General features: G+C 41.0%; 5 protein-coding genes across 13 annotated transcripts in view; 3 read left to right on the forward strand and 2 right to left on the reverse strand.

Moving 5' to 3' along the window:
• The window catches only part of LOC133417626 (archaemetzincin-2-like), a 23493-nt gene extending 9689 nt beyond the window's left edge, over nucleotides 1-13804 (reverse strand). For 2 of the 8 annotated variants that reach the window (XM_061705489.1, XM_061705494.1), the window contains exons 1-9: nucleotides 12755-13068; nucleotides 12146-12434; nucleotides 11785-11958; nucleotides 11530-11658; nucleotides 10771-10934; nucleotides 10515-10691; nucleotides 9542-9675; nucleotides 739-978; nucleotides 428-663 (exon numbers count right to left, since the gene is read on the reverse strand). In XM_061705489.1, the coding sequence (XP_061561473.1) occupies nucleotides 428-663; nucleotides 739-978; nucleotides 9542-9675; nucleotides 10515-10691; nucleotides 10771-10934; nucleotides 11530-11658; nucleotides 11785-11958; nucleotides 12146-12434; nucleotides 12755-12784 (1573 nt within the window). In that variant the 5' untranslated portion in view covers nucleotides 12785-13068. Of the gene's footprint in view, nucleotides 1-427; nucleotides 664-738; nucleotides 979-9127; nucleotides 9676-10514; nucleotides 10692-10770; nucleotides 10935-11529; nucleotides 11659-11784; nucleotides 11959-12145; nucleotides 12435-12754; nucleotides 13069-13549 lie in introns of those variants that run through there. The other 6 variants (XM_061705492.1, XM_061705493.1, XM_061705491.1 and 3 more) reach the window with 6 other exon arrangements.
• On the forward strand, nucleotides 3141-8979 carry LOC133417627 (monocarboxylate transporter 7-like). Its single transcript, XM_061705498.1, has 6 exons — nucleotides 3141-3177; nucleotides 4440-4679; nucleotides 5915-6058; nucleotides 6150-6278; nucleotides 6363-7310; nucleotides 8162-8979. Exons 2-6 carry the CDS (start codon nucleotides 4442-4444, stop codon nucleotides 8317-8319), a joined length of 1617 nt encoding a protein of 538 aa, XP_061561482.1. The 5' UTR covers nucleotides 3141-3177; nucleotides 4440-4441; the 3' UTR covers nucleotides 8320-8979.
• Nucleotides 13805-13857: 53 nt separating the features above from the next.
• Nucleotides 13858-15499, forward strand: si:dkey-21c1.1 (uncharacterized protein LOC100150256 homolog). The gene is made up of 3 exons (XM_061706419.1): nucleotides 13858-14425; nucleotides 14700-14805; nucleotides 14911-15499. Exons 1-3 carry the CDS (start codon nucleotides 14409-14411, stop codon nucleotides 15166-15168), a joined length of 381 nt encoding a protein of 126 aa, XP_061562403.1. The 5' UTR covers nucleotides 13858-14408; the 3' UTR covers nucleotides 15169-15499.
• A 615-nt stretch (nucleotides 15500-16114) lies between these two features.
• On the reverse strand, nucleotides 16115-25898 carry tepsin (TEPSIN adaptor related protein complex 4 accessory protein). Of its 2 annotated transcripts, none has more exons than XM_061706033.1 (13): nucleotides 25807-25898; nucleotides 25404-25476; nucleotides 25207-25298; nucleotides 24363-24456; nucleotides 24213-24280; nucleotides 24061-24142; nucleotides 22568-22639; nucleotides 22303-22491; nucleotides 20742-20922; nucleotides 20381-20494; nucleotides 19897-19975; nucleotides 17731-17877; nucleotides 16115-17645 (listed from the first exon to the last, which is right to left on the reverse strand). In XM_061706033.1, the coding sequence occupies exons 1-13, from the start codon at nucleotides 25843-25845 to the stop codon at nucleotides 17163-17165; spliced, it is 1713 nt and encodes a 570-aa protein (XP_061562017.1). In that variant the 5' UTR covers nucleotides 25846-25898; the 3' UTR covers nucleotides 16115-17162. The 2 variants fall into 2 exon arrangements, with proteins under 2 accessions (XP_061562017.1, XP_061562018.1); XM_061706034.1 differs by having other exon boundaries at nucleotides 16116-17645; nucleotides 17743-17877.
• Nucleotides 25899-26297: 399 nt separating this feature from the next.
• Nucleotides 26298-27313, forward strand: ndufaf8 (NADH:ubiquinone oxidoreductase complex assembly factor 8). Its single transcript, XM_061706473.1, has 4 exons — nucleotides 26298-26349; nucleotides 26479-26563; nucleotides 26922-27032; nucleotides 27097-27313. Exons 2-4 carry the CDS (start codon nucleotides 26483-26485, stop codon nucleotides 27115-27117), a joined length of 213 nt encoding a protein of 70 aa, XP_061562457.1. The 5' UTR covers nucleotides 26298-26349; nucleotides 26479-26482; the 3' UTR covers nucleotides 27118-27313.
• Nucleotides 27314-27324: the final 11 nt, after the last annotated feature.

The following is a 27324-nucleotide window of genomic DNA, read 5'->3' on the forward strand; positions in this document are numbered from 1 at the left end:
GGAAACCGGAGTGCCCGGAGAAAACCCACGCAGGCACGTGGAGAACATGCAAACTCCACACAGGCGGGGCCGGGGATTGAACCCCGGACCTCAGAACTGTGATGCAGGCGCTCTAACCAGTCGTCCACCGTGCCACTATCATTTCAAATCGATTAATACATTTATTTAATCATATAAATTAACACAAAATGAATGAACAGATTTGAATTGACCAATTTTAGAGAAAAAATGCAATATTAATGCAACAAATATGACAGGATTCTTGATCGTGTCAATGGTCATGGGCCGTATTAAAGAATGGAGCAGGCTTTACGTGGTCCGCAGGCCATACTTTGCTCACCCCAGGACTATATAGCTACAGCAAACAGTGCAACTCAAATTCCACATTTGTATTGTTGTTACCTGGTAGGGGCAAAGTCCTTCTCACCTCTTTTTGTTGGGCCATATGGTCCATTATGGCCGAGATGCCATTTCCCGATCATGGCAGTATAGTAACCCGCCTGCTGTAGTTGTTGTGGCAAGGTGACTTCGGACAGAGGCAGACCGCCCACGGAGCCCACGGCAAAATTGTGAGTGACCCCATTTCTGAGTCCGTAGCGTCCGGTCAGGATAGAAGCGCGAGATGGGGAGCAGGTTGAGGCCGGAGAGTGGAAGTCTGAGAATCTGCAATGAATGATGATGTGAGTGGGATATCTTTAGAACGCTGCCAGTGAGCGCGGTTTCATAATTCAGTTCAACCTCAATCCTTGCTGGGCCATCAGGTCAAGATTTGGTGTATTGTTGGCCCTCTGTTGAGGCATGTTCACATCCAAGTCACCCCATCCTATATCATCAGCCAGGATGATAATGAAGTTGGGCTTCTTGTCGGGCTTTTGAACCTGAGCAGCCCGCTCAGACACCAGGTGGAAAAACAGGCCAAACAGCAGCATCCCGCACGCAAGAAGCGGCGTGAATCGCTCCAGCATTTTGTGACAAAGCCTGAGAAAAAAAGTATTTTTAAAATCATGACTAAAAACTTAAAAACACATTTTTAAGTTTCACATTTTGCGGTTAGGAAAAGGACATTTGTATTTTAGAAGTACAAGACAACCATGAGTGACATGACATGATTGCATTTGTCATGGCTTCCAGCTGGGTTCAGCTCTTCACTTTAGGACCTTCTCAATCATACAATGTGCATGTTTTGTGAACAGAAACTGGGAAATAGAGTGGATTTTCCTGTAACTCAAACTATATCTGCTTATTGTACCGTGGATATGCCCGGGCCATGAATGTTTTTCTTTGCTTGGGAGTTGCCCACGGCCATGGGAACAAGTTCCAACAACGCCACCACTTAGTAAAAGTATATATATATATATATATATATACAAAAAAAATAATAATCAGACAACAAATCTAGGATTGGCTGAATATTTATCTGGTACCGTCATACATGCCAGGAATGCATTGGTAAACTCAGCAACATGAGATTAAACTGGAAGGTTGCAGGAGTCTTTGCACGTCAACAACACAAGGAAGAAGATTTGTATGTAAGTCTACGACATTACAAAAAAAAAAAAAAAAAAAACATCATGTTCTATTAATAAAATACTTGGCTCTCCAAGTAACACCCTAATGACAAACATTTAAATATAGTAGCTTAGTAGGCACAACAGATCATCAAAAACAAGGTAGAGGGTTTATTTTTTAAAAGATATATTTAATATTGTTAACAACTGTAACATTGCACACAGTTTGAGCATTAAGACTGCACTTAAATATTAGGGACAAAACTACTTAAATAATGATTCGATTCAAACATATTGCACATAAAAGTGAAATAAAAATTCGACCTGAATAAATGTTTGAAAACATTGTTTCTCAATGATTAAATGCAAATGTATTGTACTGATACGTTCAAAACAACTGAATTGCACTTACCAAATATACTGTAATTATTTGATTAGATTTTTTTTCAAGTTCAAGCCAATGTAACCTTATGCACAGTTAACATTTTATTCAGTGATTCCTTTGTGTCCTACTAAAAGGGAGAGCACGTACCACGAGCGGCACTCGTACCGCTAATACTTTGAGGTAATTCTGTCGATTGTGTCAAACTGATTGTTGATTAATGTTGTCTTGAAGCATCCATATACTGTAATCATTTTATACATTTGTCCATCGGCGTGAACCTCTCGCCCAAAGTCAGCTGGCATAAGTTGTATTCCCACCCGTGAACCTAATGAGCATAAGCGGAAAGGAAAAAGGATGGGCGGATGGATGGGTCGGGGCTGAGCTGAGCTGGATACACCCTGGACTGGTCGCCAGTCAATTGCAGGGCACATAGACAAACAACCAATCACACATATGGACAATTTAGGGCACGGGTGTCAAACTGGTGGTCCGGCCCGCCGCATCATTTTGTGTGGCCTGCAAAATCTAGAACTCCATTGCAGACACTGTCGCAGATATCTGGAAATGAATTGTAGATATCTGGAATAACAAACACATGAAGTGACGTCATTTGTCCGAGATGAAACGACATTGTACATATCTGAAATGCTAATTGTGGATAGGAATAATGTCGTTAATGATAACGCAAATGTTTTTGTTTTTAAACCGAATTATAGATGCCTGCAACAAAAATCCAGTCCAGCTGCTAAATGTTAATAAGACTCACATACAAACACCTCCTTTAAATGTTAATAATTATAGACATGATTCCCTTGTTAGACCCTCAAAGGAGTTCAGACTTTATTTTTGAAGACCTTGTGTTGGGGTGAAAATAAAACTTTTATCAATGCTCTACACATATGCGGAGGGCCCCATGACTGGTTTTGCCTTGGGTCCCCAAATGACTAACTGCCCCCTCCTGCCCATGCCACAAATCATTCAAACCGCAGCCTGCTGCTTAGTGGAAACGATTTCAGTGTAAACACACAACGCTGACACCAAAAGACGGAATTAGAACTCGCCAAAAAACATCCACGACCCGACTGCAGCGTCTTCACACCCTCCAAGGGTGTGAAGCGTTCCAGTTTGGATGTTGTTTTGGCGTCTGTGTGAGGCAAACTGGCTGGAACCAGATACCAGATCTGTCTTTAACCCTTTGCTTTCCCACGCGTGTGGACACTGCAAAGTGGATTGAGCAGTTTCGACACGAGGACTCTCTTGCATGCGGGGAGTAGCAGCGCGCAGGTGAGACCCAACAACGCAACCACCGAAACTATTTGAACACGGACGAACGGGAAAACAATTATATGGGGTCGGGTTTTTGTTTTTGTTTTTTGTCCACAAAACAACAACCTAATAATAATGTGGCGCGAGAGTACTCACAGTGTGGTCGTGCCGTGATTGAGTCACACTGGGTCACCGAGATCCGGAGTCACCCACCGGGGAAGGCGAGCATTGCGTCAGCCGCGCACAGCGACTCGCGACCCGGCTCCACTATCTCACTTAGTTCAACTTAATGGCTGCTTTTAATAGCAACATTTAGCCTAAGATGTCATAGCAACGCGAAGGGCTATATGGGATCTCGTGTAATATTTATGGACTACACAATCCCACGCGTTAGTAGAAGTAATAAAATCGTTTTTGAATGAGAATTTTTTTTAATTGTTTTTTTTAAACTAGTACAGTATTGCTTCCTCATATGACATGATTGAGATGATTTTTTTTATGAAACAAATATATTATTTATTCTTGTTTAAATTATGTAATACGTACTTCTTTGGCATTATTGTTGTAATTACTATTAAAATATATATATTTTTACATCATGATTTCATTTCATTATTTGGGCAACACAGTGGTCTAGGCAGGGCAGTGTTTCCCAACTTTTATTGCGCCAAGGCGCCCATTTTACATGAGCAAAAGTTCAGGGCACACCACCACAAAAAGTATAAATATGTACTGAGTACTTTACTTACTCAGTGTGAAACGTGTTTAGTTGAACACAAAAACTGATATACATGCAGGAAACTCATTCTGACTCATTGTGCTGTATGAATGGAAACAGGTGGATAGTGTATACAAAAGTTTATTATTCCTTCTGCCATCTAATGGAAGAACATTTACTTGTTCTGCCTGTCATTATACGTCGATGAGACATATTTATAATGAATAAATAACTTTTTTTTTGGGGGGGGGGGGGGGGTAACTTTCGTGAAATCGGATAATTTCCAGCATTCACATGACACATAGTTACCTGACCTGACCTGACCTGACATGTTACCCTGGTTGGGAATCTCTGGTCTCGGGCAGTGTTGGAGTTGTTTGTTTAAATGTGCCCTGTGATTGACTTACTACCAGTGCAGGCTCCAGCTCACTAATGGTATAAAAAAAGTGTGTTTTGTAAAACTGTGTCAAGGTCTGCGCAGGCCACACCAGCCTCAAGCACATTTCCAGATAGCTAACTTCTCAAGCACATTTAAAACAAAAATGTTTTTCTTTCTTTAAAGAAATGGTGCTGTGTGTACTCAAGAGACCAAATTTCTTGGGGCCTAACATTTACTCAGCACCCCCAGACGGAGGCTGGGGATGGGTGGTGGCTGTGGCCTTTTTCTTGGTGGAAGTCTTCACCTATGGCACTATCAAGAGCTTTGGTATCTTCCTCCAAGAGCTCATGGAGGAGTTTGGGGAGAGCAACAGCCGAGTGTCCTGGATCGTTTCCATCAGTGTCTTTGTCATGACCTTTAATGGTGAGTGAGACTGTAGTACAGAATGATTGTGAATAATGGATTTACTGTTGCTTTTCATCTGAGGCACTGCCAACTAAATAGCAAGTTGAATTCTCAGAAAAAAAAGTAGCAGGTATCATGGCACCTTGGCGGCACAATGTGGTGTTTTCTTAAAACATTCAGAACTCCAAGCTCGACCCCAATCTTTTCCGGTATATTGGTAAAGCTCCGATTTGTTTGGATTTTGAAATATGGACATTGAATTACAGAGTAATCCATTCCATGATTCAATTGTCAGCATTTGGAAACCTGTACAAGCAATGTTTTAACATTCTTAATGATAAAAAATACTGAACCACTGTTAATAATACAACGTTGGAAATAACACATTCCTAACCTTGATGACGGCATAATGCTTTGGTGATTTACGTCACAGATGTAACTCATGCATCTCAATTTTTAACATGAACCCAAACAAGTGTCATAATAAGTGAGCCGCTAATGTAATGTAAAACATTAACTTGATGCAAAGTCCTGTGTCAAAAAAGTCACTCTGCAGGTTTCTGTAAGCATGTCAAAATAGTCTCCTGGCAAGAAGTTTTCCTCTTCACAACTGCAGTTCGGCACCAGTTTGAGAAGCTTTATGGCCGTTACACTATTTAAACACGTGGTACAATTTACACTATCCATGGCAAGTTTCTCCAAACAGGATATGTTCTTGACAAACCACACAGCAGAAGGCCTGCTACTACCACCACCACTGATGCACCGGAAACACCGAACTGCAGGAGCAGGCATTTGCGCAAATCTAGGGAAAAGTCTATCTGGAGGGCTGCACTGAAACTTAGCATCAACCTAAGCTTGATTAAGATTGATTAATCTTTAGCCATACCGACTTCAGGTTGTTGAGTATCATAATCTTCTGCGTAAAGCCTCTGAACAACCTTCAGTCGATATGTAAATTGTATTTCATGTTGGAGCAATGTGTCCGCCATAAAGCATCTCAAACTGGTGTTGAACTGCCGTCGGGGACAGAAAAACATCTACCCATGCCACAATTTTGCAACGCTGCCCCAATGTCAATGTCAAGGGAAAGGTAAGCCTACAAAAATGAAAGTGAACGAAACTAAATCTGGTACGTTTATTCCAATAATTAGCCACATGAAGTACATTACTGCAAATTGTACAGTACCTTGACTGACCTAAATTGGAATTCATGCACTATTTTTAACAGTGTGCATACTACGATTGTGCAGGTCCTCTTTCCTCCGTGCTGACCAACCGCTTTGGGTTCCAGCTTGTTGTCATGACCGGAGGGGTACTGATTTCCTCAGGAACTATTGCCACAAGCTTTGCCACCTCCGTCAATCAAATGTACATCACCTACGGCATAGTGGCAGGTTTGGGATTACTGTTTTTGCCTTTGAAATAACTCGGCTTTAAAGATGATTTGCTATTTTGAATGCGCCTCTTGTCTTGTGCTGGTTGTAGGTCTTGGCTACTGCCTGACTTTTTTACCCACTGTGACAATCCTATCACATTATTTTACACGACGGCGGTCTCTGGTCATAGCTATAGCTTCGACTGGAGAGGCCCTGTCCATGTTTGCTCTAGCCCCGGGTAAGTTTCAAATGACTGGATAAGAAATGTCTCGTACCTTCGATCACGTACTACTATCTACTACGATCTACTTTTTATCTTCAGCTTTCTCCTCTTTGAGGGACCTTATTAGCTGGCGTCACACCATGGCAATGATTGGAGCTTTGCAAGGCACCATCATTATTTGTGGTGCTCTGCTACGGCCAATCATCATCCATCCCAAAACAAGTCAAGAGACAGAGAATGACAGATCCTCTCCAAAGATCGCGGAAGCCCAAAGCACATGTGGGAACGTGGCGCATACCACCAAAGATGACTTGATCGTGGACAAGACAAACACTGACAATGAGCTCATAAGAGATTCTGTGACCTACTCTGATGTCCAGTACGAGAAGGTCAACTGCAACTCAGAGGAGAGGACTTTATTAACAGAGGAAGTAAGGTCAGGGTTGCCCCTGGGTCTAAATAAAGACTCGGACGCATCTGAAGGCCAGAAGAACGATGTTGAGAAACAAGAGAATAAAGGCAAAGAAAATAAAAGTGGTGATGAGAAACCTGCAAAAAAGTTTAAACTTCTGGATTTCTCCATACTCAAAGAGTGCAGCTTCATTTTCTATTCGCTCTTTGGACTGTTTGCTACACTGGGCTTCTTCGCCCCTCAACTCTACATCATCGAGCTGAGCGTGAGTCGAGGCGTCGCGCGGGATCGCGCCGCCTATATGCTCTCCACCATTGCGGTTGCTGAAATGGTCGGTCGCTTTTTCATCGGATGGGTTCTGACACAGAATCGAATCCAGAAGAGGAAGCTCCTCGTCCTCCTGGTTTGTGTCATTTCCATGACGGTGGATCTTGTGGGATTTACTCTGGTCGCTGAGTTTTATGGCCTAGCAGTTTGCTGCGCTGTGTACGGGTTCTTCATGGGGACTCTTTCATGCACACATATTCCCATGCTGGCAGAAGATGACGTGGTGGGCTTGGAGAGGATGTCCGCTGCTGCTGGAGTCTATGTGTTCATACAAAGCTTTGCTGGTCTGGCTGGACCCCCACTTGGAGGTAAATGTTAAGTCTAAGAACCCTTTTGACGTCTTTAGTACAAGACTTACAAGTAGGGTTGTCCTGATCCCATCACGTGATCATGAATCGGGACCAGTCAGGTGATTTTCAGCTGATCGCTATCAGCTGAAAAAGATCGGATTTTAAAACATGTTCTTAATTTCTAAAGTCAAGGAGAAAATATGTTGTTTACTTGATTTGAACCACTGTTGACTTATAGCCATGTGGTATAAAAAGGTATCATGTTGGGGTACATTTATTAGGGAGTGGGGGAAGATACTCAAAATCAAATGACTAAAGAAAATGTGATTGGGACATCCCCACATAGAAGTAAAAATTGGGAAAACTGCAAATGACGACACCCCCCCAAAAAAAACAATTATCGGTATATTTATACAGTGTATTTTATATATATATATATATATATATATATATATATATATATATATATATATTATTCCCTCAATTAAAAGTAAACCATAACTATACCAGACTCTAGGATCCTACAATAGTTTATCATCATTTCTAAACACCTCCTGCATGATTCAAGTGCCAAGGGACATATTTTATATTTGAAAAATCTCACCGCACACCACCAAACAAAAATGTCACAAAATGTGGCTCCTCGGGTTAATAGTGTACCTTCTGCCATCTATTTGAAGAGCATTTAAATGTTATGCCTATCACTATATGTTGCTGGCATAAATAGATGAACAATACATGATGAAATGAAAAGTACATTATTGGTAGTAAATAATGACATTACAAGTGTTGTTTTAACCACTGATTAAGAAATAAAACACAACTTGATGTGTCTCTTGAAGCACTTAACACTTTGACTTCTTCTCAAGGTGTGTTAGTGGATGTGACACAGAACTACGGATCAGCTTTCTACTCCTGTGCAGCCGGCATGGCGGTGAGTGCGGTGTTCCTGGGTTTAGTGAAACCTGCAAAGAGAGGACTACTTTGCAGGAAGAGCACATTAAGACTGAATGAAGACAGCACCTGATGGTGTTAAGGGGGACTTGAAGGTTGACGCTGACGTGAACAAAGTGGACAAAAACCCAACAGACAGTACTGAGGTTAGTTCAAATGTACATGAAGCTCATGAACCAAACGCAGGCGGAAGCCAAATAGAATGACTCGCAGGTTATACATTTCGGTTGAGTAGGTCATAACAGTGGAGAACATGCTGGCAAAGGTTAGCTACGGGTAGACACTTAGTGAAATAGGTAGGAACGATTGTTTAAGAAGCTGATCTGGTTGCTTGTGGGTGGGTCGGGGGGCAAGGAATCTATGATACAATTGTGACTTACATACCTAATGTACCAAAAAGTGTTTATTTATACTGTACTATTGAAATGGCTTTAATCTACATAAGCTTTTGAAATAGTCTTGAGGGAATCAAGGGTCAACGATGAACTGTAATTACCTGATCGTCATCTATAAAATAATAATAGCCGGTCAAACTGTGAAGCTAATGTAGCAGCAGATATCTTGAAATTGCACAGCTTCTGTAACATCAACTCTATTGTTTTTGTTATAGAATACTCACCAAGCTCAGGAGAAATGTGTGATTGAAAAGTTTATTTTTGAACAAAAGTGCACTTGTTGTCAGAAGTCAAAGAGGAACTATTTTTGTAATGAAAAACATGTTCACTCGCAATAAAGAAAGAGTGATTTTAACCTTTTGACTGTAGTTTCTACTTTGTTGTTGAGTGTGTATCATTTTTATAATACAATAAATATAAACATTGACACCCCTTAATAAGAACATGAAGCGAACACCCAAATGTGGAGGAAAAATAAAAGCTGACCTCATTATGCTTAAGTTGCATTAATGCAGAATAATATGGACATGCATATTTTGTCTGGCTCCAAACTGGCTATTGAAGATGTTTCCCTTAATTCCTCACTCTACCGAGATATTTTGGATCCGAAATCCTTGCTTCCAACTTTTTATTTGTTTCAGCATGACTGACAAGGCAGGCCTGAATGAATTCAATGTGTAAAAACCTCCATTCAAACACCTTTTGAACGAGCTTCTGTGTTCACTTCCTACAAGTGTAATGGCTGCGTCTCCCAATATTTTTGTCCGTATACTGTATTTACAATATATTGTAGGTAAGGACTATCAAATCAAGATTATTTTCCTCAAGCAAAAGCAAGATGAGATACGCTATGTAAAGTGCGACCTTAGCTCATACTGATATCTTATTTGTCTCCGTTACCGTTCACTGACTTGCATTATGTCTTGGCACCTCTGCAGCCAGAGTTTGGCTGTGCGAAAAGGTTCAGTAGGTTTGGGAAAGGTGGTCTCCGCTTGTGTTGGTCTTGGCTCCTCTTCCATCCATTGTAATAAGGCCTGCGCAGCACAGAATGTGTATGTAAATGAACTAAAATACCTGAAACGCAATTAAATTACACTAATACTGAATATATTAAGCCTTGATCAAAATGACTGAATTATTGTATGTTAAGCAAAAACTCTTGGTAATGAGGATGAAGGAAAGGATTTTTTTTATTTTTTTTCAAATAAGCACCGTAATAACAGGTTCAGTGGACATGTGCCAAACAAAACCGGCTTAAGTACAAAGAATACATGTGGGACGTGTGAAATGGTGCTCGTCTTTTAATATCTACCTTGCTCGCGACACTTAAAATATTGCCTGCGTCTAAACTCAGCTGTTCCAGGCAGCCGTGAAGGTTCTCGTTTAAAGTGGCTGAAATGAATCGGGATTACTATAACAATGTAATTCTGACTCGGCACAAAGCAACTGATATTATTTCATTGACACATGTACAGTGGGTTACTTTTTGTAACCTCCAGCACCCTCCAGTACGTTCTATGGATGCAGCTAAAAATAATTCCAATCAATCGTATCCTATCTAATGAGATCCAATACATGAGCTGTCTATTACTGTGCCCTTACAGATGGAGAGGTTAGATAAATTAATAAGATTCGAATTAAAGATTGCAAGGTGAAGGAGTGGTTAGCACATATGCCCCACAGTTCTGTGGTTCCTGGTTTCCTGTGTGGAGTTTACATGTTTGATGCCTTTTGAATGTAGAATATGTATGTGTGTTGGCTCAATAAAGGGTGGGACACACTGCTATGGTCTACGAGCAATATTCCGATAAGATTCTGATCTATGGCTTACCCTCTGAATAAAACATCATCCAAAATGGCACCCATGTTTTACCTTGTATCTCTCGGCAATGTTAAAGCCCCCTGAGACCTGAAGTTTGCGCAAGCAGATGGGACAGAGATCCAGGGGCCGACGGTCTGACTCCTCCAAGTGGTTGGAGCCCTGCATCACACAGCTCAGCCACTGGCAATGCCTTATCCCGAACATGTGGCCGATTTCATGTGCCATCGTCTGGTGTGAAATCATTCCATTAGTTTCTGTCTTTTTGTGAATTAGAGGAAGAGCATGGTTTTGATTTTTTAAATACAACCTTGCAGGATCTCAGTAAGAGAGTGCTGGTGATGGGTGGAGTGTATTGGCCATCAAAGACAGAATACTCCCCCTGCTTTGGCTGATGCTGTTTCTTCAACCTTCCTGCATAACTCTTGCTGTAGAAGCTGTCATCGTACCTGGCAAAGCTGAAAACACCAATTCCTACAAGCAATGCAAATAGCCATCAATGAGGCAAATTACTGACTTACTTCAAATTACATTTAGACACACTATTACCTCACTGAGAGTGTCAAACAAAAATGATCATTGCTGTCTTTTCAAAGGCAGAATTTTTGATCCAACACTTGTGTTGGAAATCGTTCAAATTGTCTTTATGTACTAGAACATTTTGACTTCAGATCAGATGATCTGTTCATAAATGTCAAAATATATTATTTTTCAATGTCGCTTGATGCATCCCTTATTTTCCATTTTCTGTGGCGGTTGTCCTCATTAGGGTCACAGGCGAGCTGGACCCGGCTGACCCCGGACTAGTCACCAGTCAATCGCAGAGCACATATAGGCAAACAGCCATCTACACTCACTATGGGAAATACAGTATCTATGAGAAATGTAGTCTTCCGTTAACCTAATATGAATATGTTTGCAGTGTTGGAGAAAGCCAGACTACCCGGTGGGAACGCGCAAACTCCATACAGGCGGGCTACACTGGAGGGCAGACGTGCTGACCACAAGGCTACCGTGCTGCCCTTTATCTATTTTTCTCTAAACAATTTGTGACTTTGTAAAATCTTACCCCTATTGAGAGATGCTTGTACAAATACAAAATTCCAGGAGTCTTTTGGGTACAGGTCAATCATTGTGATTCCAACAATACAAAAAGCCTCTTTTGGTTTCCGGTTCCACAAAAATTCTAGCAAGTCACCTATGAGGGGAAATAGTGTGAACATAGCACAGATCATAATAATAACCTAATTGTTTGCACTCTCATGCTTCATTGATGTGTGATGCCTTTCTAGGCTTGCCAATTTAAGTAGATATTGCCAATTACCAGTGAGCAGCTGAAGGATTTGTGAGCCATGGTTAATCCTGAAAGAGCACCCTGTTTGTTCAACTGTGACAGCTGGTAACCAACGAACAGGCAGTCCATAGAAGAAGGCTTGGCAGTATTCTCGAAGCCATTCCACATACTGCTCAGTCTGGGGGCCGGCCTCGCCAAAAGCACCTACAACGAAACATGAAGGTCAAACTAGGGCTGACAAGCACTGTGATCAATGAATACTTATCGACAAAGCTAGTTCGGATAGGCTCCAGCTCACCTATGGGGATAAGTAGTATAGAAAATGGATGGATGGATTTAAAATCATCACAGATTATGTACTATTGCCCGTTGAGACAAAAAGACAACCAACCTATGGTCTGAATGTAAATAGTGCCACAGCTTGCACTGAGGACGTTTCTTTGAGGGTTTCTATAAAAGCTCTCAAAGTCTTGAGGATCCTCAGGATGACAGGGAATCCAGTCTGAATCTGAATGCACAGTAACAGGCTGGAAAAGAGAACTAGGCTGCCCTGGATGCAGTCCTTCCTCTAAAAGGCGACGTTCTTCTTTGGTGTACTGACTGTAAAGTTCAGCCACGTCCTTAGAATTGGAAACCAATGCTGTTTTCAGGGTCTCCGCGGAGTGGTGTATCACCTTCATCTATAAAAGAAAATGCAAAGATAAAGCACAGTGAAGGCAACACCACACATTTCTACAGCACCCGAGATGTGACATGGGGGGATGTGGCCACAATATTGATATTATATGCGTACAAAATGCTGATTGGTTGGCATGAATTAACTATAATGTGTGCACAAAATACTATTTTGTGGCCATGAAGTAGGTACAATTTGTCCATATATTAATAATACCCATCCATTTCTACACTGCTTATTATATATTATATACTTTGCTGAAAAACTCACTGTATTTGTGCCCAAAACAAAGCCCTGTGTAATATTGTTCGCCAATGTCCTCACTAAAAATTGTGGGGTTTTTTTCCTCTTCATGTCTATTCTCAGCCATCCAGGTCAAGGTAATCAGCAAAGGTTGAATCGAGGCAACTGGTGTCTTCTTGTTTGTTGACTTTTTTTTTTAGTTTTCCAAAGATTGGGGGAAAAAATGACTTAGGCAACTATGCAATTAGGTTAACAATACAAAAATATCACTTTAGTGCCGTTTTGGTGCAAAGGAACTATGGTGAAGTTGAGGAGCTTGACCTAGTGCTTTGCTTTGCCGCCATCTTGTGGCACCTATAGGCAATTATAAACCTTTTTGGGGCAGCGTAAATTATGCGCTGATTTTTGCTATTTGCACAGTGCTCGAGACTTTTAAAACTGCATTTACAGTACTTTTTGCAACATTTTTGGTGGCGTGTCGAGACATTGTTTCTAATGTAAAATATGTGCCTTGGCTCAATAAAGGTTGGTAAACATTGAATATATGCTATTGCAGTTTTTTGCAAAGGTGCACTCTATTTGTTCGTGGGAATGATAATAAACCCATATATTATTTTTATTTTAGCTTTTATTTAACCTTTATATTTCCAGTAAAGGAATTGAGAGCAGCTCTTCATTTACAATGCAAAACAAAACAATTAATAGAGGTAAATAAGTTAAAAAAAAGAAATAAAATGTTTCGTAGGCACATAATAAATATTGCGTAGCCATAAAGTAAACTATTATGGCCACAATTTTGTGTTATGTGACCAAATATTAGCATTTTGTCTGCACGGTAGCCACAATTTTGAAAATGTCCTGTCTGAGTCTGCGTACATTTCAGATTACAGTCCAGGCTAACAGCAATAGCATTCTTCTGCCTACATGCGCAGTCAAAAAGACTGTGTCTAACCAGTAAAAATGGTAAAAAAAAAAAAAAAAAACTTCCTGGGTAAGCACTGAAATTACAGGTTAAGTAATACGAATACTGAAATGACGCGCCAATTAAATATAATTCAAGTAAATAAAAATTTTTTTACGTCTTACGTCGTAAACGGAAAGCGACTTTGACGCTACGTCGATACTTCCGCCTTTGTCCGATGACGTTGTGACAACAGAGGGGCGGAGCTTAGTGACGTCAAGGAAACGTCAAGGACTGCTTACTGTCGTTACCTGCTCGTCATTACAAAGCTAAAGTGCTGCATATGTGACTCGGGAACTTAAACGTTATCGTATTTTTTTATTTTATTATTTCAAAGCTTTTAGTACCGTTGTCAGTTTTTTTCAGAAGAACAGTCAAGCGCAGCTTTTTTTTTCCCCCAGCAGAGCGGGCGGAATACGACAGCGGAAGAACTTGGTCACAGTGCAGCGTTTTTGAGGTTAGTTAGCCGTGTCAAGATTAGCAGGCTCTGCTGTCATGCCGAAATCTCCTCAAGATTTCCACTTTTAGCTGTTCAGCACTTCACCAAGCGAGCAGAAGGCCACAGTTGGAAGTGTGAAATTAATCTTCCATTTTCTTGGGCCGCTGGAGCTCCTTACGTACACGCGCACGTAAGCGTCAAGTAAGGAATGAGAGGTAGTATGTCTCGCGCTATGGTTGTGGAACTATAGCTCGAGTCAGAAGATTTGTACATTCAAATTCAGCTCACAAGGAGTGTCCACCTTTCTCTTTGCAACATCTGCCAAGACTGCTGCAATGCTGACAGATAACAGGTACAGTAAATTATATGTTTGCCGAATGTTTGCCATTCCATGACATGCCAACTCCATAAAGAGCTCAGTGAATCATCAAAGTCCCTGTCATAATATGTGATCATGTAACTGCCCGATTGTGTGTAGCTGTAGCTATTTTTGGTTCCTCAGGCTCTTAGTGCTCTTTTCAGATGCACGCCCCCCCAACACCTCCCCTCCTTTTCCACTCCTCACTGCATCATTCCTTCCACACCACATTTGAACATCTTCCTTTTTACATGTTCGCTGTGCACAGGAAGCGCCACCGGAGCAGTGACAGTGAGGAGAATCAACAGCTGAGTCCTCAGGCCAAAAGGTCAGGGGGGGATCCCTGCCTACTTGTATCTGATTTGGACTCTGAGGTACATTGTGCTTGAGTTGCTCATCATAAATGCAGTACAAATGGGCAGGAATGTTACATTTAGTATCCAAGTAAAAGCCTGTTTCTCTATGTTCTGGATTGGTAGTCTTCAAGCAGTGACAGCAGCAGTGGCGTCTGCAGTACGGAGAGACCGATGGTGGTCACGAGCAGGCCGTGCATCCACAGCCAGAGCAACCGCATCCCCCAGTACTCCCCCAGCAGCAAGCCGAAGGACTCGGCAATCTCAGCGCAGCACGGTTTCCATGGCGATGGCAGCACTTTCTCTTACGACTCCATCAACAGAGTCCTGAGGGAGGCGCACTTCAGCAGTCTACAGACGAGAGGGGGCCCGGGTTCGACATGACCGACAACATCGGTGACCCCGTTTTCACATCTCTCGCCCAATTTGAACGGAACCGCCCTGGTCCAAACGGGTGAGGGGGGTGAGTGAAGTGTGGGGATGTTTACATATTATGGGCTGTAAGGCTCATTCCCACCCCTGCCATATACCATTCGTGAAGACCATACGCACATTTGCCTTTTCATGGCCCAGCCACTGTGGTTTACTGTGCAGTATTGATATGCGTGTGTGTGCACGCGCCCTGTGCACTTTATAAAGAGGTATAATTCTCTTGACATGCGTGCATTGATGTGTGTTCATTGGTGCTAATCACAAGAGAAGTGGGATCCAAAGTGCTTGCAAAAGTAAATAAAGCGATGCACTTTACTCCAAAAGCCGGGTTTCTGTTTTTTTTTTTTTTCTTTTCCCCTCCTCGACCATCACACCACTTTTACACCCCACGTGTTCCCATGTACAAAATACTGTACAGTTGTGCCTTGAGATAAGAGTTTAATTTGTTCCGTGACCACATTCCTGGAATCATCTTTACCCATTGAAATGAATGGGAATGGTATTAATCCATTTCAGCCTCCTCCCCCAAAATAAGTGTTTTTTAATAAGGAAAATAGCTCTATAATAATGTAATAATAGACTAAAGTGCCATGACTTAATGCTGTCATCCAATTCATTGTGCTGCTCCTTCTGGTATGCCCAACTTGATTATTTGAAACTGCTGCCAAATCAGCTGAGTCAGGTCAGCTCACTTGCGCACTTTGAATTATTATTATTACTGTGTGACCAGGGTCTCAAGGCACATAGAAAACAAAATGACTGTAAAATTGGCAGCAATTTATCACATTTCACACAAAGGCAATATCGAAAACGGCTACGATTTAGTGCTAAATCCTTGAAATATGTCCTCATTGACACAAGTTGTCTTTAATTGTAGGAGTCTAGTTTGCATTTACAAAGCCGAAACCAGCAGGTTTCAAAATTATCATTTAGCATGACAGGGCACGCAAACTATACTGTGTGATAAAATCAAGACCGTAAATTAAGCGCATGTGCTTTTTATTTATTTACATGACAGATTGCGATTGTTGAAAATATTCTACATGTTAAACTGACTCTAAATGTACCTTTGTCTGACTAATCACGTCTCTAAACAGTTGGTTTGCCACACCAACATTGAGCTGTGTAGCCATGCACTCTAGCACCACGTGTTAGTTGACAAGCTGTAAACAATAATTTTAGCCTCACAAACATTTACATGAGTGTAATAGGAAATACTGGAAGAAAACTGACTCGGATAGCGGGTCTTTAAGAAAAGCTATTTTAGTGCAAACCAAAGTGCAAGCTGGAGGTTCACGATGGGTTTCAGAGGTTGTTTTTGTCACCTAAAATGAATCCTGAGATAAAACAACTCGATAAACTTTCTCCACATCAGACCCAGTCAATACCTGTGGAGACAGAAAGTCCAAAAGATGAGTACAACAATGTGCGCATAGTTGACCACCTTTGTCTCCTGCATAAGGAGACATCCACGTGAGACAAATGTTTCACTTCTACCAGGGTTGGGCAAACCTTTGATTTTTAAAAGACGGATGAGCCAGGTCATTTGTGGATGAGGTGAAAAAATTTAAATGTATCATATTTTTTTTATAATGAAGTACTAGTCATTTTCATTTTACTATTCATAACTAGCCAATGGCTGTATATATGTTCAACGTTAGATGTAAAAGAGTGGCTGGCAAAAGATTCTAATATTTTATTATTGACAATAAATCAAATCAATTATTAGATAAATAAATGAAAAATCTAAATAAATAATTTTTAACAACCAAATAAATGTTAGGGGTAAAAATGACTAAAGTAACAAATATTACAAGACACTTGGTAATGTGCCCACAGGCCATATTTTGCCCACCCCTGTGTTCCACTAACGTAATACAGTAATACATTTTCAAAATGACATCTCTGTATTAAGTTTCAAAAGGTGCAAAGCATCTCGCTAGAGGTCAAGAGTTGAGAAACGAGAAGGCGGATGACTGTTGGCTGCTGTCAGACACAACTGAAACAGGACTGTAAGGTTGGTTCTTCTTCAGATGGTCCTGTCGTGAGCTTGGGTCTAGGCGGGTAGTCTCGCACAGAGGCCTGGCCCTGTTGACCAGCATCATACCACTGAACAGGGACAGTCTGCTGACACAAGGCTGTGTGCATTCCTCATCTTTAGTAGCTAAAGTCAAATCAGTCCTGACAGGAGCCAGGAGCAATTGTTGCTCAGTCAGGGGAGGTTTCTCACAGCTGTTGTCCACACTGAATGGCGAGGATGGCTGACAGACACGATCATTATGAGGAGAGAACGTGGGCTCTAAAGAACCAGAGAATGTAGACGTAAGAACTTTGTTAGATATGTGGTTGACTTGATGACTGCTACTGGCAGAATCCTGTTTGGCAACATGGTGAACTCCACCCATCAGGGCCTTGAACTGTCTCAGGATCTGGTAGAAGCAGATAAGGGGGGGGGGGACGGGACAGTATTATCTCCTCCAGTTGTATCCGTTTTAAACATTTAAAGCCCCTTACTGGCTCTTGCACCTTTGTGGCTTTGTTGGTCACAGGTCCTGGAGGGCCCTCACTGAGCTGACAGAGTCTGCTTTGCGTCGCTCCAAAAATTTGCTCCAGAGACAAGAGGTCGGCAGTCATGAGGCAGGCAACAGCACACAATGCCCTCTGCAGGATTAAAAGAAGCAAAATATTTGCTTTTATTTGCCATCATTAAAGAGAATACGGCTGCTCAATGGTGTGTGCGTGAACGGTTGTCTGTCTCTCTATGTATCCTGTGATCGGATCGTGACTGGCAGTAGTGGAAGTTGATTGGCTGGTAATAGCTAGATGCTTAGCACAAGATATAGTACAACCCCAATTCCAATGAAGTTGGGACATGGTGTTAAACATAAATAAAAACAGTGCAAATCATGTTCAACCTATATTTAATTGAATACACTACAAAGACAAGATATTTAAATGTTCAAACTGCTAAACTTTATTGTTTTTAGCAAATAATCATTAACTTAGAATTTTATGGCTGCAACGCCTTCCAAAAAAGATTGAGAAAGTTGAGGAATGCTCATCAAACACCTGTTTGGAACATCCCACATGTGAACGGGCTCATGGGGAACAGGTGGGTCCCATGATTGGGTATAAAAGGAGCTTCCCTGAATTGCTCAGTCATTCACAAGCAAAGATGGGGCGAGGTTCACCTCTTTGTGAACAAGTGCGTGAGAAAATAGTCGAACAGTTTAAGGACAATGTTCCTCAACGTACAATTGCAAGGAATTTAGGGATTGCATAATCTACGGTCCACAATATCATCAAAACGTTCAGAGAATCTGGAGAAATGACTGCATGTAAGCGACAAGGCCGAAAACCAACATTGTATGCCCGTGACCTTCGATCCCTCAGGCGGCACTGCATCAAAAACCGACATCATCACCACCACATGGGCTCAGGAACACTTCAGAAAACCAATGTCAGTAAATACAGTTCGGCGCTACATCTGTAAGTGCGACTTGAAACTCTACTATGCAAAGCAAAAGCCATTTAGCAACAACACCTAGAAAAGCCGCCGGCTTCTCTGGGCCTGAGCTCATCTAGGATGGACTGATGCAAAGTGGAAAAGTGTTCTGTGGTCCGACGAGTCCACATTTCAAATTGTTTTGGGAAATTGTGGACGTCTTGTCCTCTGGACCAAACAGAAAAAGAACCATCCGGACTGTTACGGACGCAAAGTTCAAAAGCTAGCACCTGTGATGGTATGGGGCTGTGTTAGTGCCAATGGCATGGGTAACTTACACATCTGTGAAGGCACCATTAATGCTGAAAGGTACATACAGGTTTTGGAGAAACATATGCTGCCATCCAAGCGACGTCTTTTTCATGGACGCCCCTGCTTATTTCAGCAAGACAATGCCAAACCACATTCTGCACGTGTTACAACAACATGACTTTGTAGTAAAAGAGTGCGGGTATTAGACTGGCCTGCCTGCAGTCCAGACCTGTCTCCCATTGAAAATGTGTGGCACATTATGAAGCGTAAAATGCGACAACGGAGACCCCGGACTGTTGAACGGCTGAAGCTGTACATCAAGCAAGAATAGGAAAGAATTCCACCTACAAAGCTTCAACAATTAGTGTCCTCAGTTCCCAAACATTTATTGAATGTTGTTAAAAGAAAAGGTGATGTAACACAGCGGTAAACATGACCCTGACCCAGCTTTTTTTGGAACATGTTGCAGCCATAAAATTCTAAGTTAATGATTATTTGCTAAAAACAAGAAAGTTTATCAGTTTGAATATTAAATATCTTACCTTTATAGTGTATTCAATTAAATATAGGTTGAACATGATTTGCAAATCATTGTATTCACTTTTTATTTATGTTAAACAACGTCCCAACTTCATTGGAATTGGGGTTGCTCAAGTAATGATAAATATCGTTAGCAATACTCTGTCTACAATGGTGCCTTGAGATACGAGTGGCCCAACGTTTTTGTTGATATGAGCCGTCCTTCTGCAGGGGCGATTATTTGATTTGATAGCAAAAATTTGAAATACGAGCGCTCAACTCATCCCACACATATATTATTCGTATATTATGTCAAATCTTATGAGTCTTGGTCCCCTCACACCTGTGAACAGTGAGGGTTCACTGTATCGAAAATGGACACATAGCTGCTCAATGGTTATTACCATGTTAACAGTGTTGACGGGATCTTGTAGCCTGCTCAAGAGCAACTCCACCACAACCTCACAGTTAAGAGTGGAGCACCTGACGGGATTAAACGTAAAAAACAAACGTCAACAAATACAAATACTGTCTTCACTGTACTGCAGTTCAAAATACAGTGAAACCTCTAAAAAGGTCAAGTGCAGACTGTTCTAGAATTTAAAAAACAAACAAACAAACAAACAAAACCACGCCTGCTTAGGTAATCCTTTGATATTCACTGAACAGAGGCACGAGAAGTGAACGTATTTCATCTGATGTCATGCATGACAGTGCTTCAATTTCCCAAATTGAGTGCTGCGATTGTGTGGATAGTGAGGATAAGCGGTACAGAAAATTGATGGATGAATGGAGTGTGACTTTAGAAGCTTATTTTTCCTGACTTTAGAGGTTCCACTGTATCACGCTTGTGAGTTAAGCCAAATTCAAAGAAGTTGCTGTACTCACTCTTTGATAAAGTGCTGGCTCTCCTCATTGGTCAAAAACACTCTGGACCCTTCGGTCAGCTTGCTGATGAGCGCCATCTCCTGGACGCAGTCCCCCAACTGCAAAGCTTCCACCCTGACAACCACAGAACTAACTCAGTGATTTCCAATGTCATCAAAAGTTTAGAGACGTTCAAATGAGGTTCACCTATAAAAGTCCATTAGGTTTATCTTGAAATTTCTCTTGAAACCCAAATATCTCACTTTTTGTGATTAGTGTACATTGCTTGGCGTGACAAAAATTTGGAAACATTGAACTCGATTCCAAGTTGAATTTTCCGCTACATTGTGATTTATAAATGGAAATGAGCCTCTCCGCTCACCGCTCCGATAAGTCCCCGCTGCTTTCTCTGCTGGCCCCTGATTGGCTTCCCGTGCACTTGCTGCCTGCGGAGGCCCTGCTATTGGTGGAGATGTCCTGAGAGGAGTTGTGAGAAGAGGTGTTGCCACTGTCAGTCTCTTCCCAGCCGCCTCCGACCTGCCCTGGACACCGCTGCGTCACTCCTGTTGTGAAAACACGTGGGTAGTAAAACCTAGTAACACACTGCCGTGTCACACATTTACATCATATGAGTTTGTGATATTGTTTTCAGATAAAATTTTTATTTATTAATTTTTTTTTTAAACGCGAATCTATTCCCACCCCCTCCTAACCACCAGAAAAACTACTTGACAGTGAAAAAACGTAACCCCCCCCCCTTTTGGAAGTTGCTCTATTTCTCCTGAAGCCAAACTTTTTGCCCAGCATGAACTTCCACATGCAAATATTTTTCATTTACAGATGTTAAAATAAATGTTTCCTCTTGGAAAATGTCCCTTTTCTCAAAATGTACTGTCATTATACACGATTCGTAATAAATTAACATTAGTAATTGATAAACAATTTAACATAATAAAATTAACCGTCAAATTGCAAGGCCAGTCTGGTCCATGCTTTTTGTCAAAGAATAACTCACACCCAATCCAGCCCTTTCACACTCTTTTCTCATGTAGAGCTGTACAGATGAGGCAAGGCTTGTAAACGCATACATTGCATATAAAACGTCAACACCCCTGTTGAAATGGTAGATTTTTGTGACATAAAAAAATAATACACCAAAATCAATCATTTCAAAGGTTTTCCACCAATAATGTGAGCTATAACCTGTACAATTCCATTGAAAAAATATTTTAACAGGGAAAGCAAAAACAAACAACTGAAATAATGTGGTTGTACAAGTTTGGACACCCTCTTGTAACTGGAATGTGGCTGTTTATAATTAACCAATCACACTCAAACTCGTGCTAAATGGGAGTCAGCACACAGTTGGCACAATTTAAAGTGCCTCTGCTTAACCCTAAATAAATTAAAGATGTTCTAATAGGCTTTTCCTGACACATTTTCCCTCATGTGTATTCGTGAAATTTTGTTATGGGCCAATGAAACCAAGGTTGAACATTTTGGCTTGCTTTAAGGCCCTTTTTATCTTCAGCTGTAACTGGGCCCTCATCAGGTGTAAGGAATTATGAACAGTTCCATATAGCAATCAGTGTTAGAACAGGCTCAGGTTAATCAGAGGCACTTCAAATGTTTGCAGGTGTGTGCTGACTCCCATTTAACATGAGTTTGAATGTGATTGGTCACTGATTATTTCTGAACAGAGCCGCATCAGTTATAAGAGGGTGTGTACACTTGTGAAAGCACATTACTTCAGCGGTTTACTTTGACCTCCCCTTTTGAAAAGATAAAGAAAAAAAAATTTGATTGAGCTGTCCAAGTTTTAGGCCATATCGATGGTGGAAGAAGATTTTTCAGAGTCTCATCTTTTATATCACAAAGTCCTAGCATTTGAATAGGGGGGTGTAGACTATTTACCACTACTGTATATCTGTGTAATGTCTGACCTTTTAGTCTGCGAGCAGGCAGACTGTAGGCACATGCTGGTACAGCCACCTCTATTGGCACAGAGGGCGCCACTACAGGCCGGTAGTGGTTGTCATGGAGACGGATTCCCTGGTGTTCCGTCGGGGGAAGGACAGCACTGGCTACTACCTCTGCAGCTTTCTGGATCTTATCCAGAAGTGAGACGTTGCCTGTTGAAAACCACAGAGAGCGATAAAGCAAAAAAAGTGCACGGGAATTATGCAACTTGTACACAAAGTGACTTACCGGTCCCTTGCTTCCCTGGATCGTAGCCAAAGCCTTGCATTCCCACCCTGTGGGAAGCTGCTGATCCCATCCCTGAAAAGAGAGGCCCCAACGGAACACACACACAATCTTAAAATCAGTATCGTTGTTAATGCTTGGGGTTGTCAACTTGTAGTTCTTAAACTGGCACTCCATAAAAATTCAACAAGAGGTACTTTCAATGTGTACGCATACTGTGCTTGTTATGCGCTGGCGTGAGGGAAGAACTTTTATATATATATATATATTTATATTAAAAAAAAAAAAAAAAAAAAAAAATACAGCATGTTTGTTCAACCATTAACATTGTATTACCAAAGAGAGCAAGTCATTCTCGGCACTTAATATTGGTCAATAATTTCTCCATCCATCCATTTTCTGAGCCGCTTCTCCTCACTAGGGTCGCGGGCGTGCTTGACCCAATCCCAGTTATCATCGGGCAGGAGGCGGGGTACACCCTGAACTGGTTGCCAGCCAATCGCAGGGCACATACAAACAAACAACCATTCGCACGCACAGTCACACCTACGGGCAATTTAGAGTCTTCAATTAATGCATGTTTTTGGAATGTGGGGGGAAACCGGAGTGCCCGGAGAAAACCCACGCAGGCACCGGGAGAACATGCAAACTCCACACAGGCGGGGCCGGGTATTGAACCCGGGTCCTCAGCGCTGTGAGGCTGACGCTCTAACCAGTCGTCCACTGTGCCGCCCGTCAATAATTTGTTAAAAAAAAAAAAAAAAAAAAAAAAAAAAAAAAAAAAAAAAAAAACAGAGCTATGTCGGGACAGACCAATAGTATCAATTTGTGGAACAAATGTAAAATTGATCAAATCTGGACATAGGAGCTTTCGGCACGATGCTAGTGAAGTATATGCAAGTCGTGTTCACTACTCAACAGCAACCAATCATTATTTCAAAGTAACATGCCCAGGTTAAGATTATTTTATTGGATTTTGTGCTAAATCTGCACTGTTTATTAACGATGTCCAACAGAAAAAAAACATACCATTACCTTAGACCTGCTAAAGTGGAATAGTATGGTTTTATTACAATAAAAGTAACGACGCTTCATGGAGTAGTGTTCCAATTGTATTTATGCATGCAATTTTTTTTCTGTAATTGTGCTGCTTTCATGTGCGCATTCTATACACAACATATGATATTTACGTACAATATACCAATGAAAAAGTAACTAAGTAAATGTTATTTATATAGCGCTTTTTACAGAGATGACAAAGTAGAAACTGGAATGCTCGCCGAAACACAATTTCCTTCTTTTTTTTCCTCCATTTAGTCATATTACCAAGAATTTCATTAAATTTATATGTACAATGAGGTCATATATTATACATACTGAAGCCAAACTTGAGTAAAGTTAACTATTAGTTCTTCAATGGGTATTTTCTGGCTGGAAATGGCCCCAGAAAACGGCAAAAGACTAAGTTGTAAAAAGATACTGTTGTCATTACTCACCCATTGTTGAGGGTGCCACGTTAAATGGCAGCTCACCACTTTTTACATAAATTGTATCTGTGAAAAGCAGCCGTGCAACTTCCTGCAAACAGGAAAAGGCAATATTTTTTACCTTGTCTTTGGCTGTATGAGTGATTGGGTCTTTTTCTTACCTGGGCCGTGTTTCTCACTTTCTGATACAAAGCCGTACCATGGATGGGATCAGGAGGGCCGCTGTAAACTTAAAAAAAAAAAAAAACAGTAAATATTCAGGTTACGGCAGCCACAGAGAGAAAATTTCAGAGTGTTAACTCATGTTCAACCTGATGCTTGCTGAATGAAGGTGGAATTCCTCCTGAGTTCAGTGAGGAAATGTTTTGAGCCATGGCCGCTCAGATGTACGAAGATCTTCAGCACCTGAAATGCAAGAGATGTGGATCACATTGTTTCCCAACCTTTACTAAGCCAAGGCACATATTTTACATTAGAAAAATCTCAGCACACCACCAAACAAAAATGTCACAAAAAGCATATATACTGAAACAATGATGATCTTGTCTCAATTGACTCAAAAATGTGCACACTCATGGTAACTTTGGGCAGGTGAATACACAAGTTAATGGGACCTTCTGCCATCTGATGGAAGCGCATATAATTGTTCTGCCTGTCACTGTATGTTGCTGACACATACATGAAGAAAGAGACATTATTTTTGAACAAAAATACATTATTTGTAGTAATAATCATTCTTGACCCAATTAAGTTAAATTGGATATTTTCCCACAGTACCCCTGAAGATCTCGCACAACACACAAATGGCCAGGATGTAAAAAGTTTTCTGACATGCAGATTATTAAATTTCAAAAATGAAAATAATTTTTAAAAAATTGTGTGCTGAGTGCTAAAGACATGTTTTGCTAGTTGAATGTTTCTCTGACATGGCAACACATACAGAATGAAATCTGATTGGGCAAAAATAAAATACAAATCTAATATCCACATACATGTAGTGGACACAGAGATGTGTTATGAAATGAAGAGAACAGACTGTTGGGAATAAATGAATAAAATTTCATTGAACAAATACTGGAACTTGGGTTGCAAATGTAGGTCAGCGCAGAAGGCCTTGCTTACCCTGACGTTCACCACTCTTATAAACTGTCTCACCTTGAGTTTGACATGACAGGACTCGACTTGAAGCCTCTCTAGCAGATACTCTAGCAAACACTGATCACTCGCCAAAGACTGGTGGGAGATTTCTGAAAAAGGATAGCAGTTAAGGGATTTAGATCACATGTGAATTCCTGCTGGATTTAAGGTTCCTGCAACAAACGTGGAAAGCGTTACAGGTAGCCAAAGGATACTTCCAATTTCTTGGAAAAGGTAACCAGGACAGGGGCTCTCATCATCTGCTGTCGCCTTCATCAGAGTCGGGACCTTCAGTAGTAGAGGCAGGACGAGGCATTTAAACATGTTTGTTTTTACGTAAAAAAAAAAGACTCGTGTCTCGCGAGTTCCCACGTGAGCTGGTTGTTGTACCGTTGCCCTAACCACCCGCCATTTGCAAACTTTGACAGCCTGACATGACGAGTAAAATGACGACAATTCATGCTGTCAGTTTCAAGCAGTAGGCGAGGGTTGCTAACAAGCTAATGATGGCACAGCCACACAGCTTCTGTGCCACGTAAACAATAACGCCATACGAGTCACAAACCATTTAGCTCATATGTGATTAAATAACGAACAACCAAAATGATTTCCACTTACTTTCTGAAGGAAGGCTAACCGTTCCATGAATGTAGCCATGATTTAGCAATCGTAGCTGCGGGTTACTCATCTTTCAGTAGAGTGGATCCAGAGGAGGCGGGGCTTAATGTGACAGATACCCAATCGGAATTCAATTGGCTATTTAGCAAACCGAACCAACCAATCGGTCAACGTAAAGTTGGCATTGCCTTTTGGTGGCCGAAACAACCAGCGAATCAGGAATAATCACGTCTGTGTGTGTGTGTTTTTTTTAAATTAATTTATCCACCTATTTTTTTAAGTTTCTTTACACATTACACAACTAAGGAATCAGCAAACAGTCATTGTAAAATGAGTTTGCAGCTAAAAAAAATATATCAAATGGCTGTTTTAGAAACGCCCTACGAGCTAAAACAACCAATAGCTTAACGTAAAACTGGTGTTATCATATGATTGACAAAGCGGCAAGCGAATCACAATGCACAATATTGTGCCGCTGTTTCTTTAATTACGTAGCCAACATAAATGGCGCCGTCCATGTAGCTCCAGTGTCACATCTGTTAGGTAATTTAAGTTTTTTTTGGTCACCTTTAAGGAAATATTTGACATTAAAAAACTGAGGAGTTTGCAAACTATCCGGATTCTCAATATAATCTCACTTAGATACAATAATTGCTGTTTACATCCTAACAGCATCATGTCGGGGTCAAATGTTTGGCATCGCAGCCGGGAGAAATTAAAACGTTTTTCCGAATTGTTTGCACAGTGTACAGAAGAGGTAAGGATTGAAAGTCCTACTTATTCTGATTTCATTCTGAGCTATCTTTTCTCTCTCTCTCTCTCTCTATATATATATATAAGCATTTGAAAACCAGCTGACTGGGAGGCGATGTCACTTATTTTACAGTTAAATGTAGTGACTGTATAATCATGAACAATCCAATGAGATCCAAACAAGCATTGTGAAAACTATTAATGAACAGTACCATAAGATATTTATACTTCGTTACTTCCAAACTGTGCAAAAGGTAGCATATCTGCTACATTTCTAGTGTATTGAATCTTTTATTTCAGTGTAAGTGTATCCGCCAGTGTATATTTGACAGAAACACGGTTTTGCGTTGTGTGTAATTCAGGCAACCGCTTATGGCAAATGTGTGGCAGCTACCACAACAAGCAGGCAGGAACTGAAGAAGGATCATTGTGCTAAGGAATTTGCAGCCCTGAAGACGTGCTTTGCAAATGCTGTAGGTAACATAGACAGAAATTGTCCTGCTGATCCCCTTTATTGAAAGCTCTCTTTTGTTTCAGGCCAAGAAAAACTCCAAATGAATGGAAAGTCCCAATTTGGGTTTGAGGACGCAATTTAAGTCAGCTGTGAGATGATAGTCATGATCAATTCTGAGAAATCACTACTTTTGACTGGGAATGTACTGAATGGGTGTCATAATACACTTGAAAAGGACTGCGTATGTGCTGGTTATGAAAAACTCAAAAAACATTTCTATGACAATGTTAATAAACTGATGGAGTGCTTAG

Source organism: Phycodurus eques, chromosome 19 (genome assembly GCF_024500275.1).
Source record: "Phycodurus eques isolate BA_2022a chromosome 19, UOR_Pequ_1.1, whole genome shotgun sequence".
Lineage (NCBI taxonomy): Eukaryota > Metazoa > Chordata > Actinopteri > Syngnathiformes > Syngnathidae > Phycodurus > Phycodurus eques.

What these genes read in the sequence shown, in the direction of transcription:
- si:dkey-21c1.1 (XM_061706419.1), top strand. An exon ending in TATCTGATTTGGACTCTGAG is followed by an intron (nt 14,806 to 14,910) that starts GTACATTGTGCT and finishes CTGGATTGGTAG; the next exon opens with TCTTCAAGCAGTGACAGCAG.
- ndufaf8 (XM_061706473.1), top strand. Translation starts at nt 26,483, where the DNA reads ATGTCGGGGTCAAATGTTTGGCATCGCAGCCGGGAGAAATTAAAACGT. An exon ending in TTGCACAGTGTACAGAAGAG is followed by an intron (nt 26,564 to 26,921) that starts GTAAGGATTGAA and finishes TGTGTAATTCAG; the next exon opens with GCAACCGCTTATGGCAAATG. An exon ending in AGACGTGCTTTGCAAATGCT is followed by an intron (nt 27,033 to 27,096) that starts GTAGGTAACATA and finishes CTTTTGTTTCAG; the next exon opens with GCCAAGAAAAACTCCAAATG.
- tepsin (XM_061706033.1), bottom strand. Translation starts at nt 25,845, where the DNA reads ATGGCTACATTCATGGAACGGTTAGCCTTCCTTCAGAAA. An exon ending in TCCAGGGAAGCAAGGGACCG is followed by an intron (nt 22,492 to 22,567) that starts GTAAGTCACTTT and finishes GGTTTTCAACAG; the next exon opens with GCAACGTCTCACTTCTGGAT. An exon ending in AGCGGGGACTTATCGGAGCG is followed by an intron (nt 20,495 to 20,741) that starts GTGAGCGGAGAG and finishes TGTGGTTGTCAG; the next exon opens with GGTGGAAGCTTTGCAGTTGG.
- LOC133417627 (XM_061705498.1), top strand. Translation starts at nt 4,442, where the DNA reads ATGGTGCTGTGTGTACTCAAGAGACCAAATTTCTTGGGGCCTAACATT. An exon ending in CTTTGTCATGACCTTTAATG is followed by an intron (nt 4,680 to 5,914) that starts GTGAGTGAGACT and finishes ACGATTGTGCAG; the next exon opens with GTCCTCTTTCCTCCGTGCTG. An exon ending in GGCTGGACCCCCACTTGGAG is followed by an intron (nt 7,311 to 8,161) that starts GTAAATGTTAAG and finishes CTTCTTCTCAAG; the next exon opens with GTGTGTTAGTGGATGTGACA.